This window comes from Amphiprion ocellaris, chromosome 14 (genome assembly GCF_022539595.1).
Source record: "Amphiprion ocellaris isolate individual 3 ecotype Okinawa chromosome 14, ASM2253959v1, whole genome shotgun sequence".
Taxonomy (NCBI): domain Eukaryota; kingdom Metazoa; phylum Chordata; class Actinopteri; family Pomacentridae; genus Amphiprion; species Amphiprion ocellaris.
In genome coordinates, this window is record NC_072779.1 from 7,754,154 (window position 1) to 7,771,797 (window position 17,644).

The window sequence follows — 17,644 nt, forward strand, 5'->3', positions numbered from 1 at the left end:
ATGAAAGTGTCTTTTTATCCTCAACCAAGCCTGTCATCTCTTCACTTTTGCATGCTTTCACCTCTGCCCACATTGTCTCATGCAGCGTAAATAAACACCCTTTTAGCTCTGGAGGTATTCAAGCAAAGCGACAATTAAAGACCTAATGGCTCAGCGAGATCACTTTAGAGGTCTCTAGTATCCCTTCACGTAAAATGCTGTCACACACTGTAAAAAGCAGCCCTATACATGTTAGAATGCACAAACACTATAGGCTGATTCCATTGCCTCAGATTTCTTAAGTGAGTGTAATTACGTTGTTGAATGTAAGGAAAAATGTTATCAGTTGGTAAATCTCAGCGGTGAGATTAGCGAAGCGCATTTTCTTCATGCTGAGTGTTAGGAGGTTAGAGGCTACAACAACAACCAGAGAGACCTGATGGATGCTACGCTGACAAAGAGGATTTAGAAGAGGACAGAGGAAGAGAAAGAAAGAGAGCAAGTGTGTGTGACAGAGAGCGAGAGAGAAGGACGCTTAGTCTGCAAGCTGGGGTGTCTTTTTTTGTTGACGGATTAGTCTCATGGTCTTCCTGACCCCTTCTTTTCTCTCTCACCTCTAACATATGAACACACATACACACACACACACACACACACACACACACACACACAAGCCCTTCTATGATCTGTAACGCATCAGTAAAAGACTGGAAAAGCGTGGCTCAGTAACATCTGACAGTTCTTATTTTTAAATTCTATTTTCCGGCATTTCACAGAGAATAATGCTGTTGACAGACTTGACACACTGAAAACCTTGATGCAAGTCTCATCAATTTCCTATGATGTTTTATTATCACTTTAAAATGGGATTTCTTGCTCTCCTAAAAAAAATCTTTAAAAAGAAATCTGACATTGAAAGCTACTGTTGATGTTTTTTTAAGCTACTTTGTCGACAGACAAAGTAGCTTAAAAAAAGTAGCTCAAAATGTTTTTGACAGTATGGTCTCTAGATTTTTGTTAAAGGGGGAGGAATCAAGAATTTCAAACAGAAAACTATGCAAAAACAAAACAAAACAACAAACATACTGTATCATCATCACAGCTGGCTACATATTTACATTGTCTCTAAACATTTACTGTGCCATTTCTGATCTAACTCAAAGATTACATTCTGTGAGAGAAAGCATTTTCACTTCTTTGAAGCATAATTACACTCTTTCAAGACAGATCTGCATCACAGCATCCAGAGTGTTTTGAAGTAATTGCCCAACTTACTGTAGAAGAAACTGTCTTGGCTTCTGCTAATAAGAAATGAATGCTGCCTCTGGTAAATATCATAAAAAAGCAATAATTTTAATTGGATTCTACATTAACTTCTCTAAATTTACTGCGCCAGCTTTGAATTTCAAATCAGGGCAGAACATTTGGTTGATAACTCAGGAAATTGTCCCAAATAAGTTGTTATGCAAAGGCAGCTTTGTTTTAATTAGAGGAATTTGCTTGACAGCATGAATGCCAGTGTTCATATACAAATCATCTGTGCTGTGTTGATGATGCAGCTTGGCTTCACACATCCCTTCTGGCAGCAGTTATCTATTATGATAGCATTAATACAAATGTATGAGTGTGTGTGTGTGTGTGTGTGTGTGTGTGTGTGTGTGTGTGTGTGTGTGTGTGTGTGTGTGTGTGTGTGTGTGTGTGTGTGTGTGTGTGTGTGTATGTGTGGATCATTGCTGTCTGAATCTTATTCAATATTCAGGTGTTTTATGAAACTTGTGCTGAGTGCCAGATATTAATATCAGAGTCGTCCTCTGCAGATTTTGGCCCCCCAACAACCTTTACATCTTTGGCATTTCCTTCACAGATTGAATGGATGAAAACCTGCTTGCATAATTGGACTGGGTTCAGTATGAATCCTCAGAAATTAAAGGATAGCACTTTTACTGCCCTCGGAGATGAGAATAGACCATAGAGTGATGCGAGAAGTCTTTCCAGAGAGCTTTTAGATCATCTCCTCCAATTCATTGCCGTTAGGAATAACTGAGGAGCAGCAGAATGGCAAATTGTGCCACTTGATTAAGTTCCCATGGGGAGTCGAGCTGCCTCGCTTACTGGTGTCATGAAAATTATGCAAACTTTCCGACCCTAGTTCATTAGCAAACTTACAACACAGTACTGAGTAAAAATAGAAACACAGCATGTCTACAACAGAATGGATGTCATGAAACAACCAAGTATGCACCATATTGGAAATGATAATGTGCAGATTGAAAGTGGGGTCATAGACCAGAAATCACAATTCAGCTAAGAGTCATACATCTGAAATCTGGAGTGTTGTCGACTTGGCGAAGTTGGTAGACATTTTTGGGCACTTTGTCATGTTGACAGACACCAGAGCATCATGTGTCAGATTATCTGTCCTATCAACCTGTCTGAAATGATTTCTTTCATGACAAATGATGGGGTTGTGGACATTCAAGTGGCCTAACTGACATGTTGGCATCAGCCCATTCTCATCGTCCTCTTGTCATCTGTGGCATCGAGTCATTTGAATAAAGCTACATTTTAAAGTGATCTTTTATAGTCACTGTGTTTTGGTCACACTAGCTGATCATTGTCCTTTAAAGCTGCACCTGACCAGGATGTGAATGAACTCGGTTGAGAATTTGTCACCTGCTGAACAGCTCGAAAGCTTTTTGTGCAGAGCTGGCTTTAACTCTTTTACAGACATAGAAACAGAATTATGATTTTACATGCTGCATTTATGTTTTGGTTTTGTGTAATTTCAACCAAACCAGCAGATGTGCTAGCATACTTTTGATGGCCACTTCTAAAAAAATCAAAGGACTTTCATTGAGGCACATATTGATTTCAAAATTGATTTGCAATTTTCTAGAACAAAAAGATTGTGCTGGGAAATCAAACGTAAAACCATATTTGTGTGAATTCGAAGAGAAATAAAATGAAACATCTAACTCGTACATGACTTTTGTCCTGCATAATCCATGAGAAAAATGTATAAAGTCAAACCTAACAGTTGATTCTGAAGCCATATTCTATTCTATTCTATTCTATTCTGTTTTGTTTGCTTTTTGGAGCAGACATAAATCACCCTGCATGACTGGTTGTGTGTGCGTGTGTGCAAGCGAATGAGCGAGACCGTGTGTGTTTGTGTGTGACGTGGTCTCGGTTTGAACTTTGTCAGCCGCACGCACACCCTGGCTCTGTGCTACAGGGAAATGTGGGCGTTGTGTCTGCCAGGCCTCTTACACTTGGCTTGTCTACATGCATTACTCACACACACACAAACACACACACACACACACACACACACACACACACACACACACACACACACACACAAATGTAGTCTACAACATCAGCACAACACACAGAAACACGCACAGTCATACATGCACACATGCACAAAAAAAAAAAAACAAAACAAAAGTCACACACACACACAGGCAGAGTCCATTGAGGATTTCATCTTGCTAAATAGTTAATATTCAAACTGGCCAGGCCTGCCAGGCAGCCAGTGGCATGATAGCATTAGCTGCTGTAATTCACATCTACCTCCCTCTCTCTCTCTCTCTGTCACTGACTCACATGCACACAGCAGTTTTGCCATCACTTCAGAGGACATTGCATTGACTTAGATTCATTTCCTGGAGCTTTATCCTGTATTCTAGCCACCTAACCCTAATCTTAAATCAAATATTCCCACTAAAATCAACTATGAGATTTGCTTTGCATCCCAAAAATGTGCAACCAGATGTGTCCCCACAATGTGAGCAACACAATTATGTACACACGCACACACACACACACACACACACACACACACACACACACACACACACGGACACATACACACACAGTGTCATGTCTCAGCACTCAGCATCTCTGTTAATTCATGGGTCTTCCTGCTGCAGCTTGGCTCCTGGGACTCTGTAATTCAGTGTTGGTCAGTCATGTTTACTGAGGTGACGTTAATGCAACAACGCTGCAGTTCAGCCTGTCATCTCCCACTCTCACATAACCCTTCCTACAGCCCTGCATCCAGTAGATGGCCTCATTGTGCCTTTCTGTGCATGCCTGCTGGCTACAGGTTCATCTCAGGACATCACGCCACCTTCATGTTAAGCTCTTCTTCTCTCTTTTACCACTTTATGGCAGGGATGTTCGAGATTTTGCTCTGTTAGATGCAAGCAAATAAAGCAGATGCCTGTATTATTGTTACAATCAAACAGGAAGATTATGATGTAGGCTTTAAAAGTGGTAAATCAGAGTGAAACTCAAATCAGATTTTCACATCATTTGAGGAACAGAAAAGTTTTTCTTCCTTCCTATAATAAAGCTTCCATCCCTTTGCCGTAAATCCAAGACGCACAGGTTGCCAATGCGGGGGAAACTCTCTGACAAACAATCCGTGCGCTCTATAAAGTGAATTTATATGGCTTTACCCTTCCTTTTCTCATTGGATAAATGGAGCAGTTGTGGCAGAGACCGTGGCGCACAGCAGCAGCAGCAGGCAGCAGCTGAGCGGAGAGAGAGGAGCGCGCACGAAAAACGCTCTTGGAAAGACCAGAGTCATTCCCATTGCTCTCCGCCGGGCCAGTCAGGACCGCAGATACATAGGATCCGAATGTTGCACGACAGAAGGATGACCCCAAAAAGAAAAGCATAAGGACTGATTGAAAAAAAAAAAAACACCTGAGGACCGTCGCAGCAGAGAGAGCGTGACTGACTCCCCATGGAGGAGAGCGCGGAGAGGGTGAGCTCCTTCACTTCGTACCAAGATACAAGTTGGATGTACGCCGAAGAGATGTTGATGTGGGACTGATTTTATTTGTCTTTTTTATTATTAGTTTGTTACACTGAGTTTTGGATTACATTTTTTAACCAAGACGCGTCAGAGTGCTCCGAAGCTGTCCACATCCACAGAGCGAAGCGCACGGTGTCCAAAAAACCTGAACATTACAAAAAGAGAATCTGCTCCCCTATTGCAAAGAAACAGGGATTATACAACCAGAGATGATTTAGGTGGGTGACCAAAATAACTCGAATGTTTTTTTTTTTCGTTTTTTTTTTCTTTTTGAAAGGAAAGCGGTCGCTCTGCTGTGTTCACACGCAGCCAAACTAAACCAAAAGACAACAGAAACGCATCTGGATTAAAGCAGCATGTCTGCATAAAACGAGAGGTGTGTTTCCCTAATGAATTGGGCATTTAATTCCTTTATTTTCAAATTGGACTTTTGAATTCTGTTTATTTTTGGGGGGACGGGACCTCAGCTGGAAATGTTAACTGAAGACTGTGCCACTTACTACCAGAGATCGGCATTCAAAGAGATATAAATAGAAAAGAAATATAAAAAAGGCAACACCTAGCAGCCGGGGTGGATCAGCGTCAATACAGGGACCAATAAGCACAGGGACACGCCTCGAAGATCATTAAACAAATCAGATAAACGCAGCCCCAAAATCATCAATGGAAGTTATTGATGAGGTGGTATATAAGGCTAATGACTGACCAAGCCTCCGTTTACTCAAAAGCTCGGCAACAGCGTGTTGTGAAACTTTTGCTGAGGGCTTGACAGCAGAGGTGTGCAATGAGAGGAGCAAAAGGAACAAGAACTTTACGTTAAAATCTTTTATTTTCACTGCTGCATTCAGATTATTTCATGACTACAGTGCTTGTTAGAAAAACAACAACTGCAAACAGCTGGAATATTCCTTTTCCCCTTCGAACTAGAATGTCTGCTGCCTGCACTGCTGCTGCAGGAATTTGTGAACCAGGCATTTTTGGAGGGCAAGTTTCCACAGAGAGACTTTTGAAATATTTATAGCAGCTCTTGTACGAGAATGGTGGCTGTGACAAAGAGCCTATGGATGACCCAGTCTGTGGGAGAGCTGGTGCCGAGACAGTTTACCTCTCCACCAGCTACGCCGTCCGTCTGAAACTCTTCCCCGGAGAGGCACAGCTGCTGCAGGCTGGGGATGTGATGGGGTGACTGTTGACACCCCCCTCACCCACCCCCTCTCTCGCTTTATTAGCACTGCAACATAAACAATGGATCAGAATTTCTCAACGGTTCGAGATGGCAAGCAGCTCACCTCCGAGAGGGACTCATCCAAACGTGTCCTGACAGGATGCTTCCTCTCCCTGCTCATCTTCACCACGCTGCTAGGCAACACTCTCGTGTGTGTTGCCGTCACCAAGTTCCGACACCTGAGGTCGAAGGTCACCAACTTCTTTGTCATCTCGTTGGCCATCTCTGACCTTCTGGTGGCTATTCTGGTCATGCCGTGGAAGGCAGCGACAGAGATCATGGGCTTTTGGCCATTCGGGGCGTTCTGCAACGTCTGGGTGGCGTTTGACATAATGTGCTCCACTGCCTCCATCTTGAACCTGTGTGTGATTAGTGTCGACCGTTACTGGGCCATCTCCAGCCCATTCCGCTATGAACGCAAGATGACCCCGAAAGTGGCGTGTCTAATGATCAGTGTGGCGTGGACCCTGTCTGTACTTATCTCCTTCATTCCCGTCCAGCTCAACTGGCACAGAGCTCAGACCACCGGCTACTCAGAGCTAAATGGAACGTACTCTGGTGAGCTGCCCCCTGACGACAACTGTGACTCCAGCCTTAACAGGACCTACGCCATCTCGTCCTCCCTTATCAGTTTCTACATCCCAGTGGCGATTATGATCGTCACCTACACCCGGATCTACCGCATCGCCCAGAAGCAGATAAGGAGAATATCTGCCCTGGAGCGGGCAGCAGAGAGTGCCAAAAACCGCCACAGCAGCATGGGGAATACTTCGAACATGGAGAGTGAGAGCTCATTCAAAATGTCATTCAAACGAGAAACCAAAGTCTTAAAGACGCTCTCGGTCATCATGGGTGTGTTTGTGTGTTGCTGGTTGCCCTTCTTCATCCTCAACTGCATGGTTCCGTTCTGTGAGGCGAACTTGCCGGACGGTTCCACGGAGTTCCCCTGCATCAGCTCCACCACTTTTGATGTGTTTGTGTGGTTTGGCTGGGCAAACTCTTCGCTCAACCCCATCATCTATGCCTTCAACGCCGACTTCCGCAAGGCCTTCTCCATCCTCCTGGGCTGCCACCGGCTCTGCCCCGGGAGCAACGCCATCGAGATCGTCAGTATTAACAACAACATGGGCGCCCCTACCTCGAATCCCAGCTGTCAGTATCAGCCCAAGAGCCACATCCCAAAAGAGGGCAACAACTCGGCCGGCTATGTGATTCCCCACAGCATCCTTTGTCAGGAGGAGGAGTTACAGAAGAAAGACGGATGTGGAGGTGAAATCGAGGCAGGGGTGGTAAACAACGCCCTGGAGAAACACTCCCCAGCCATCTCTGGGAATTTAGACAGCGATACAGAGGTCACACTGGAAAAGATCAATCCCATAACACAGAATGGCCAGCATAAAGCCGTGTCATGTTGAGAAAAGGCAAAGGTGGATCGAAATAACGTGTATGTACACACAGAGGGGAAGGAAAGCTCACAGAGGGGGACAGCTGAAGAAACATTAGAGACAAACATCTCTAAGGACATGCCTGACAGGGAACCAGTGAGTGGGATTTATGGGACCATAAGACTGTCAACAAAAACCTACATAGAAAAAAAAACCTACAGAATGTTTTAAAGTAAAGGCACTTTATCCTGGATACAACTATCTGCAAAATACTTTCAGCATTTATTGATGAAATTGACACATTTGATGATAAATGTTGATAATGTGAATATTAAAGCAGAACACTAGCTAAATGCACATGTATACATTTTTTTTTAAGTATTTCCAAAGATGTATACATGTGCATGTGTATGTGTATACTGTACAGTACTGACACTCTTCTGGAAGGACTTCAACACAGTATATACAGTGGAGGAACATGTAGTATTAGTAAAATATCTTGTAGCTAGGTGCTTCGTATGTGTTTCATGAAAGAGAGAACAATGTGGGTAAATTGGTTTTGGTACAGTCTAATTAGTTGTTTATTGCAATGATTTCTCTTCGGTACACAGCAGTTTTATTGCAATGTCGAAACACTTCTATTAGTGATAATTTATTTTGATTTCCTCAGACACCAAAGCAACAATGTTCTCATTCAAGCTTAAACAAGCAAGGGGAAGGTAATGGAGTTTGATACTGTAAGCCAAGTTGTTCATTTTCTTTCAGTTTTGCACATGTATTTTTCTACTGTATTCTAGTATTCTTGTTAAATTTTAAATTCTCACAGATCCAGCTGATGTGTGTGAGAGAAAGAAAGGGATGGTAATGGAGAAAGTCAATGCTACAGTCTTCTTTTCTTCCCTTGTATCCTGGGACTGAACAGACCGGCTCACCTGAAGTTTCCTCCATTTCTTCCCCTTTCTTCTTGCCGATTTTCAGCAAACCCTCTCTAGAGCCCTCTCCTCTCCATTTTCCTGCTGTCCTTTCGTCAGTCAGCAAATCCCCCTCCTCCTTCATGCTGCCTGTATTTGCCAACCTCTCTCCTCCTTTCTCCTCGCCTCCACCGTTCTCTCTGTGAGCAGGGACCTTTTACACCTGCACCATACCTTCCTTTTATGTTTTTTTTCTCCTTCCCTCTGCATCTTCCACACTATCTCCTTTGGCAGCCCTCCATTTAAGTCCTTTCTCTTCCCACTTAGTGGTGCTAATGAATCTATTTTTGGCAAATGCCATCAGTCGACAATTTAAAAAAAAATGTAAATGTGTAAACTAAAACTCTGGCACTTGGACAGGGGAGGCAGAGCAGCAGCAGCAGCAGCAGCAGAGTTCACTCAGCCAGAACGCAAATGACACTTAGTGACCTTTTGCAAACTTGCAGATATCCGATTTTGTAAATTGTTCATGCTGGGAGCCATACTGTGCTGTAGTGGCGATGTGGAGCATGCAGTGTGACAGTCGCTCGCTTTGCAGAGGTGGAGCCAAAGAGAAAACACCATGTTGGGGATTGCTTAGATATCAGACGTATTTTCTTTCTTTGTACAGATGCATTTGAAAAATCAGGACTCCTTACTAAGATATGCAGTTTACAAGTATTAAGATCAGTCCGAATAATTCTATTTATTTATTTTTTAAAAAAGGCAATTTTAAGAAAGTTAGTTGAATTATGAAAGGTTTTCATTGCACATATTTGCTCTGAAATCTGTTTCACAGAGAAATAAAGTGTGTCTTTAAACATGCATTTTCAAAATCTCATGTTTGCAAACAAACCCACTGTTTGCACTGATCAAAGTGACTCCACAATGGTAATTTCAAGGCTGGCACTATGTAGAATTTGCTAATAATTAATGTTAGTGACAGCACTGACAAAGTAAGGCTGCAGCAGCAAAACTCCTGAGTTTAATGGAGCAATGATGTGTTTTATTAATGGATTGAAGAAGATTGTGTTATTTCTATAGCTAAAGTTATGTTGTTGTGCTTGTTAAAAAATATAGATTAGAATCAAGGAAATAAGAATATAGGAAGAAGAGAGAAAACTCCCTATTCGTGATCTCCAGCTACATAATATAAAACGAAAGTCTAATTCCTACTGACTTAAACAAAATTTTTGAAAACCTGTGAGAGTCAGACATATTTAGCTCTCTAGTCAAAATCTCTGCAGCACTTCCTTCTGCTCTGCTCAGTGTTGCCGGGGAAAGAATTCTCTGCAACATGCTTTCTGACATTCTGTGCTCAGCGTCCACCTCGTGCTGTTTGTGTCCATGAAGGCGTGAAACTGTTGCACATCAGAGAAAGGAAGAGCTGATCCAATAGATGGGAATTGGTCTTGAATGAAGCATTTGATTTTCCTGCTCTGGAAAATCCAATGCTATCTGGATGGCAACAACGCGGGGTAGGATTGGGGGGGGTGAAGCTTTTAGCTCAATATGTGGCTCGGCTTGTGACACAAACGCGACTCATTGTCCTCTCTGCCTTCTCTGTCCTCAGCCACTTGCTGCTCCACCAGTTTAAATTTTTAAAATCAAGTGCAATTTGGATTAGCAGTGTTGAATTATGAATTAATTCTACAAGTGCTCGAGCTATTTCAAGTGCCACAACGTACCGTAACCCCCCACTGTACGCTCTTGTCCCATCAGCCGTATCAGCTCGGCTCAGACCTCCCCTTTCACTCTTCACCAGTTCCTTTATTTTTACTTCCTAATTATTTCCAAACACAAGCCTGCTCAAACATGCAATAAAACATGAACTGCACCTAATTTGTCATGATTGGACATGGAAGGAAACTGCCTTGGGGAAGACTGCCTTCCCCTTCCCCTTTCACTCCCTCCCACTCCCACACACCTCCTTTTTTTCCCTCCATCTCTTTCTTTTTTCTCTTGGCTGCCTCTGTCGACTTGATGAGCGTGCCCGATGTTAACAGAGATTGAATTTATTATTAAACAGACAGAGCCTGTTTCTTTCTGTAATTTAAGTCAAAGAGCTGAATCAAAGTCCCACCTGGCAGTTTCTTTATTGTTCTATTAATGTGTTGTTTTGGGTTTTTTTAAATCTGTTTTTTGGCCGAAATTCCTTTTATTTCTGGCTGAATGTGGCTGTACTGTAGCATATGCTGTGATTTAACCAGTGTTTTATAAGCTGAGATTTGGGAGGGGGGGTGGGCATGGGTACTCGTCATGATATTGAGATTAATCTGCCATTTCTTGTGAGATCATTGGCATTCATGGGTTTACCAGATGTTCTTTCGTATATGCTGTATGTACACATTTATAGAAACATACCTCCAGCTGAGAGCGGAAAGGATCTCTTGCTGTATTGTGGCTCCATTTAAAAAAATAACAAAAAACAAGCCAACAAAAAAGAAAAAAAAAAACCTGAGCCTTCACCTTGTCAACTCGGTGAGTCATCTTTCCAGCTGCCACTGCTTTGATTTTGGAGAAGGGGCGATGTCAGGCAATAGTCCCACAAGCAAAATGTTTTGTTTGATCTGGAGCATTTCCCTCCGGCTGCCCTACAAGTTGCTTTGGGGCACCGTAGTGACAGTACAAGGTCTCTCAATCAGTGTACTTACATGAGGTATGACAACTTAAGCAAATCTGACAGTGCAGAATCTCTCCCTCCTCCTCTTCTTCCTCCGATGACTGGCAAAGGGAAGCAGTAGACATAGGGCTGAACAACACTCCCAGGCCCTGGGAATGTGGAGACATTTGAATAGTGATGTTTCAGTTTATTTAACTGTCTATAATAAGGACGGAGTCCCTACCTCAACCTCAATTCAGTGACAGAGCTTCATGTAAAAAAAAAAGAAACATTAAATGGCAGTATTTAGGGTTGTGGAGTGCAGGGATATAGTAGTATTGTACAGAGTATTGTACAATGATGTTCAAAATGTAGTCGTGATGAACACAAGTGCTTTTTATCTTCAAGAAATCCTTAATGTGTGTAGCAAACTTACATGCTGTATGTTTTTTTTTCTTCTCTGGTATGGGATTATAATTTACAGTAAAATGCAATGGTCACTGACTATTTATATATTTATTTATTTTACATGTTTCTGGTGTCCATTCATGAAAGTGATGTCAAAGATTATAACCCTTCAGAATTATTACAGTATTTAGTTTACAGTTTGTATTAAAAAAAGTATTTAAAAAAAACGGGCCCTTCTTGTAAAATAAACATGTATGTATTTTTTTTCATCAGCGCTTTGTGTTTTATTGGAGAGGGCTCTCTGCCTGGATGTGAGTGATGTGTTACCTTTGACACTCTGTGGCTATTGGAAGATCATGTCACTGCGGGGGATCGATGCGGATTGATTTTGAACAATGACGCATATTTTTTTTCCAGCTCCCTGAGCATGGTGTCCTCGCTGTGTTCCTGCCTTCGCCCTGCATTTACATAACCTGACAGCCCCTTGACAGTTGACATGTCCTCCTCTTTTCTTTCTCCCGCCTCATTTGCTAACTTAAATGTGGGTGTAAACACATGCAGACACACAGTTGCACATTTGAAGAGCATTAACCCCCTACAATGAAGAAAACGGCTTTTTGTTGCTAGTTACTGTTGAAAGGAAAAAAATACCTCCCTTAGCAGACAAGAATTGTGGCACTTTTAGATGTTTTCCTACGTTTTCCTTACTGATCGGTCTCTTGGGTTTGTAGTGTGTAGGAGTGTGGACAGCTGTGAGGACCCAGCCTTTTCATTTTCATGCCTATAGAGTGTGAGTGAACATCAATAATCTCTTTTCAGTTGCTTGGTTAGAACTTTTTTCATCACCATTTAACCTGAAAGGAAAAATAAATGAAAATCCGTGCGATTTCTTTACTAAGACTTGACAAACCCCATGACCTCAGAGTTAAACTGTCTGAGTGAATTATTCTTCAAAGCACTGTTTTGCATATCTGTGGTGAATTAAGCAAAGTAAGAATCAGCCATGAGTGGATTAGTCTACTGTAGCTCTGTACGGTTGAATATATTAAAATTGGGAAAAGTGCTTCAGGATGAGTCTGATCTTCAAGAGACAAAACATTTTTGACCACCTAGAATGTGGTCAATAATGTCAGAAAAAAAATAAATGATACAGGGGTATTTCAGAATAAAACTGGATCACAGCAGAGCTTGTACAGTTCAGGACTGAAGTCAGTGTTTGTTAGTTTGCTGAGTTAAATAAGCCTATTGATTGCACTGGAATTAAAAAAAGTAACTCAAAGTTTGTGCAGTGTGCACATCTGCAATGTAAATGTTTGCTTGTTCATCAACCAGCTTTATTCCCCTGTAAGTTAATATATGGATTGCACTTGCTACATAAATTCACTAATCTGATGTACACTCTTAAGCTAATTAAGCAATCTTCCCCACAGCCCTGGTAGCCTTTCTTCAGAAATTCCATTCAGATTGGTTGCATTGTTTTCTGTTTACTTTTTCTTGCAAAGAACTTGTGACTAAATTCAATTTTCTGGCTATATTGAACACACTGTCAACACATACACGTCTCTGCTAATGTGAGCTGGAGCCCATTACAGTGTTTACACAGCCCCTGCTTGCTCTTAGTCACGATGCATTTGCTGAAATAATGGTTAAAGAACAACTATCAGAGGATTCAAACAGTCATCCCTTATCCAGAGAGCCTAATTTGACAGGGAAGCACCACTTAGTATTTAAAGAACAGGCACAAGATCCATTTAACACAGATGGGGGCGATCGCTTAACTTTCAGACACAAAGATAAATCTCCTTCTGACAACAAGAAAGCATAATGTTCTTTAAATATGGTTGCTAGGCATTGTGTAATATAATTGGCTTTATTTTGCACAACCCCTGGAGGATGTGTAGATAAGAGACATAAAATCAGCAAAACCTGAAACCTGAAAAAGCAGGTTTGTGTTAATGTGAGTCGTTAGAACATATAGAGACATGCCTGATGGCTCCAAAAGGAGATGTATCACGGTGTTTGAAGGCTTTATCAGTTTCTCACTGAAATGTTTTGAAGCCCAGTTGAGAGTCTGGCAGCAGCAGAGAGGTACATTTCTGAGAGCTATCAGATTATGCTGCAGTGTGTGCACATAGGATGGGAAACGACACATTAATACGCTTTAAGTTTTTTTTTAAAAAAAATGACTAGCTTTAAATTTCAGCACTACCGACATGCCGGCACTTCCCATATCAGCCTTTACTATTGATAGTTAACCTATCCTGATCCAGCCTGAGAGGGAGAGAGGGACAGGAGTCGGGTCACAGTGGAAATACAGTCAAGGTTAATGATAGACTGCAGGCAGCAAAATGCAACATGGTGTGTGTACGTGTGCGTGAGTGTGTGCATCCATGCACCGTGCTGTTATGTGCTTATGTAACTGCACCAGCATTCATTCAGCTCCTTTGCTCAGTCCCAACTTAACAGAAACAGCAGGCAGTATCCTCTCCAAAATAAAGAGCCCTCCACATTTTCTGATATAGTAGAGAGCAGAAGGCAGAATGGCTTAAAATGAGGCAGCACTTCCTTTGAATTTTAGGCTCTTAATAGATATTAGGGTATACAGAGTTGATCAAGCAAATGTTTAAAACATGTTCACAAATTAAACACCGTCCTCCCTGCCTCCAGCGAATAATTCTGTTCACTAAATACAAAATAAATTAACTGAAAATAAATATTAAAACTGCTATTTTATTCGCAAGTGCAACACTATTATTGCTTTAGTCACATAGAGAACCCGGAGGATTAACAGAGGACTAAACACAGTCATTCAATTTGCTCCTTCCCCTCAAGGTTCACTTGCTCATATAATTTTGATGCCACTCCTGACCTTATTTCAGGATGACTTGTTTGGCTGATAGGTGGAAACACACGATACTGCCTGCAACAGACAGACTTGTGATCAGAGCTGTGTTATCTTTGGAAACCGTTCAAGGGCTACACCAAAGTCTGTTTACTGGTCTATCACTGCATATGTGGAAAAGCTCTATCCAAGCTTAAAGTCTGACACATGTAAATTGCTCTCAGTAATGTAATTTCAATCAGCAGACCATATTTGAACTATGCAAGCTCAAAGACGGGTAAAAAGTAGAACGTTTTGGGTGTCGGTGGCAGCAACACAAAGTGCAAAAGGGCATCCTGAAGTGGCCGAAGGTGTGATGGTTATTAAATTCACTCTTGGCCATTCCCATCACACTGCGCCAATCTCAGAGACTCATAACACCAGTTCGAATAAACGGGCTGAGTTTCTGGGGGGAAATTGTGTTACTGTCTGAATGCTGCCATTACCGGAACACTCAACACCTCAAATCTGCAGCCAGAGGCAGATGGTGTGGGTTTTTATTTACCTTATACAATGATGATAGAAATTTATGTGACCACAATCCATCAGAGCTACACCAGTCATATTTCTGTTGCATCTCACATCATAAATGGCCTCATCGTAGCATAAAGTGTGATACGACATTTGAATGTTAATGTTGCTTTTGCTCATTCTAAATTGCCCGTAGGTGTGAATGTGAGAGTGATTGTTTGTCTTTGTATGTAGCCCTGTGACAGACTAGTGACCTGTCTAGGGTGTCCCCTGCCTTCACCTGAGTCAGCTGGGATAGACTCCAGCCCCCCATGACCCTAGTGAGGATTAAGCGGTGTATAGATGATGGATGGATGGATGGATGGATGTTGCTTTTGCGAAAAAAAGAACGTGACTTGCATTGTGGGTAATGCAGGCAGTGCATTTTGTACAGGAAGAGGATTTCTGTGGGATGAGACAGATGATTAATTTAGATGAATTTGATACTTTAAGTATCTTTCCACAGTGAGTCCAGTGGAGTAGCATTTTAAATATATTTTCTGTGCTAACATGTTGTATTGTAGCAGAAAAGAAGATCATAATCAGACAGAACAACCTTTTTTTCCCTCTCTTGGCAGGAAGTATAGAGAGGAAGTGAGGTCTTAAAGCAGGAACACCTGTGAGCCGAGTGTGGCAAAAAAAGGAGGCATGGGGAGCAATAGAATGAAGGTGCGGACAGGAGATTTCAGAAAGACTAATCCAAATTGGATGCATTAAAATCAATAAAGTGGCTGTGGAACCCAGAACCAGCTTTATATGTGATATGTGATCAATAAGAAAGCAATGACTCTGAGCTGATCCCTGAAGCAGGACTGAATGCACCTCATTCCACCACCTCTATGACCTGTTTGGACGGCTACATGGACGTCTGTGCCTTGTTGGACCGAGGTTAAGGTAAGCCTCTTTTATTTCTTACCAGTTCTATAGGCTTCTCCCCTTTTCTCTTGCCTCTGCTCAGGCGGCATTATCACTTTCACTAACCTTGCTACCTTCCTTAGCTTCTTAGCCCCTCACCAACACTCTCATATCTCATTTCAGCTCTAAAATGAACTGAAATGTTTCTTTCTTGAACAGATGTTACTTTTTGGATGTTTTTTTCAACTACTTAAGACGCTTTTGAATATTGAAAGAGTATCTTCTATTGTTTTGTGGTTTGAAGATGGTATTCTCTTGATTGAATGACCTTATTCTGAGACATTTCCTTGTTTAATTTTGACTGGAGTAATATTTGACCTAATTTTTTCTCATTTATTCTTTAATGAAATGGATGATTATGGTTCTCCTCTGTCTTCTTAGATAGTTATGAAAATATATTTAAAGTGACAGGGGAGTAATAACCTTTATTTCCCCTGTCTGGCGCCCAACTCAATTTGATTAATTTGAACATTATGTCGCTCTGCGACAGTGTGAGGTGCAAAAATAATTAATTTAAGGGTAGACTTACTATGCACAAGTTAGCAAATAACTGATCCCTGATATCTGCTGGAATCCAGAGTTTTCAGGTAAGATATTTCTGGCTTCTACAATGCAAATGACAAAAAAATAATAATTTGGGCGGTAATGGTAGAGTAGGCTGGTGATGATCCACAGAACTGTTTTCAAACAGCCTCCCACATCCTTTAACTTTGCCATGTTTGTTTCTCGAGGGTGAGATGCTTCTCCGATGTTATCCCTGAGAGACATGCAAGGCCTCTGTGAACTGCTGTTCTTGATTATGCTAAAGATCCCTGATATTTGTAACAGCCTTGTCTACCACCCATTGCCCGTGGGACTTTCCTTCATCTCATTGCATCTTTTCATTTAATTCAGCGTAGTCTAGTATTCATTTAAAGGAACATGTCCTTGAACCACTGTCTTTACCTCAGTCTCTGCCAGAAAACTCTCTGAGGCCTTTTTGACAGCTACTTCCATCATTACTCAAGTGCCCCTGCTCAACACTAAGGGGCCGGGTAATTTGATCACTTTTATAGCATCTGCTTGACTCGTCAGCTCCCTTGAAGAATAAAAAATGAAAGAATTTGCTGCAGTTAGATGACAGCATTACAGTGCTGTAAAAGTTGCCACACGGAAATATCATAAATTTTAAAGGCTGAGTCTGACCTCACTGCAAGGAGCATCATAACCTTGTTTTCGATGCTGTTGATTCAGTGACTCTGTTTTGAAGGCGTCAACAAAGAACGCTCTCCCTTTGACAGGACCCTGTCTGTCACTGCTACAGTTTGGCTGAGATGGCTGTTTTGAAGACCTCCATCTGCCCCCTTCTCGCTGTTTCTATATTAGATGTTTAAGTTACATATCGTTTCATTTTCTTTGTTTTATTTTTTTTTTTTCTGGTTACATCTAATTCTACAGTTGATTTTCAGATGATTCCTGTTGAAGTCAACTGTAATATGATTGACATGACACGTAACATCACATGCACATGTACTGCACAGAACAACTTCAAATACAATCAGGATCAAACTGTCAAGATAATCAAAAGGAATCAAACAAGATCACAGAACTGTCACTAAAAACAGCTCACTAACTTTACACTCACTCAACTCTGTGAAGATGAAGAAAGTTGTCCTCACTCTTGTTCCAGCTTTCCCCCACACAGACTTTGAATAACATGTCAGTGCCATCACATTTAAAGGCTAAATTCTATTTTATTGCTTTGTGCTGATTTGAAAAGCCTAATAGCATTTCCCCTCTCATCCGCTCCTCTCTTGTCTCCTCTACTTTTCTCTCCTTACTGAACATACTCTCATACTCCTTATCCATACATATTCTCCAGCTAATCTTCTTTCCTCTCCTCTCTGAAACCACTGGAGTGACTCACACTCCCTCTGCTGTGAAGTGCTTCATCTCGTTAACATGTTCCTTAATTAAAGTTA

The 17,644-nt window shown here is 41.6% G+C and overlaps 1 protein-coding gene across 1 annotated transcript; it reads left to right on the forward strand.

Moving 5' to 3' along the window:
* The first annotated feature begins 4,227 nt into the window (after positions 1 to 4,227).
* Positions 4,228 to 11,646, forward strand: drd1b (dopamine receptor D1b). The gene has a single exon (XM_035952312.2). The coding sequence runs from the start codon at positions 6,053 to 6,055 to the stop codon at positions 7,445 to 7,447; it is 1,395 nt and encodes a 464-aa protein (XP_035808205.1). The 5' UTR covers positions 4,228 to 6,052; the 3' UTR covers positions 7,448 to 11,646.
* The last annotated feature ends 5,998 nt before the right edge of the window (positions 11,647 to 17,644 follow it).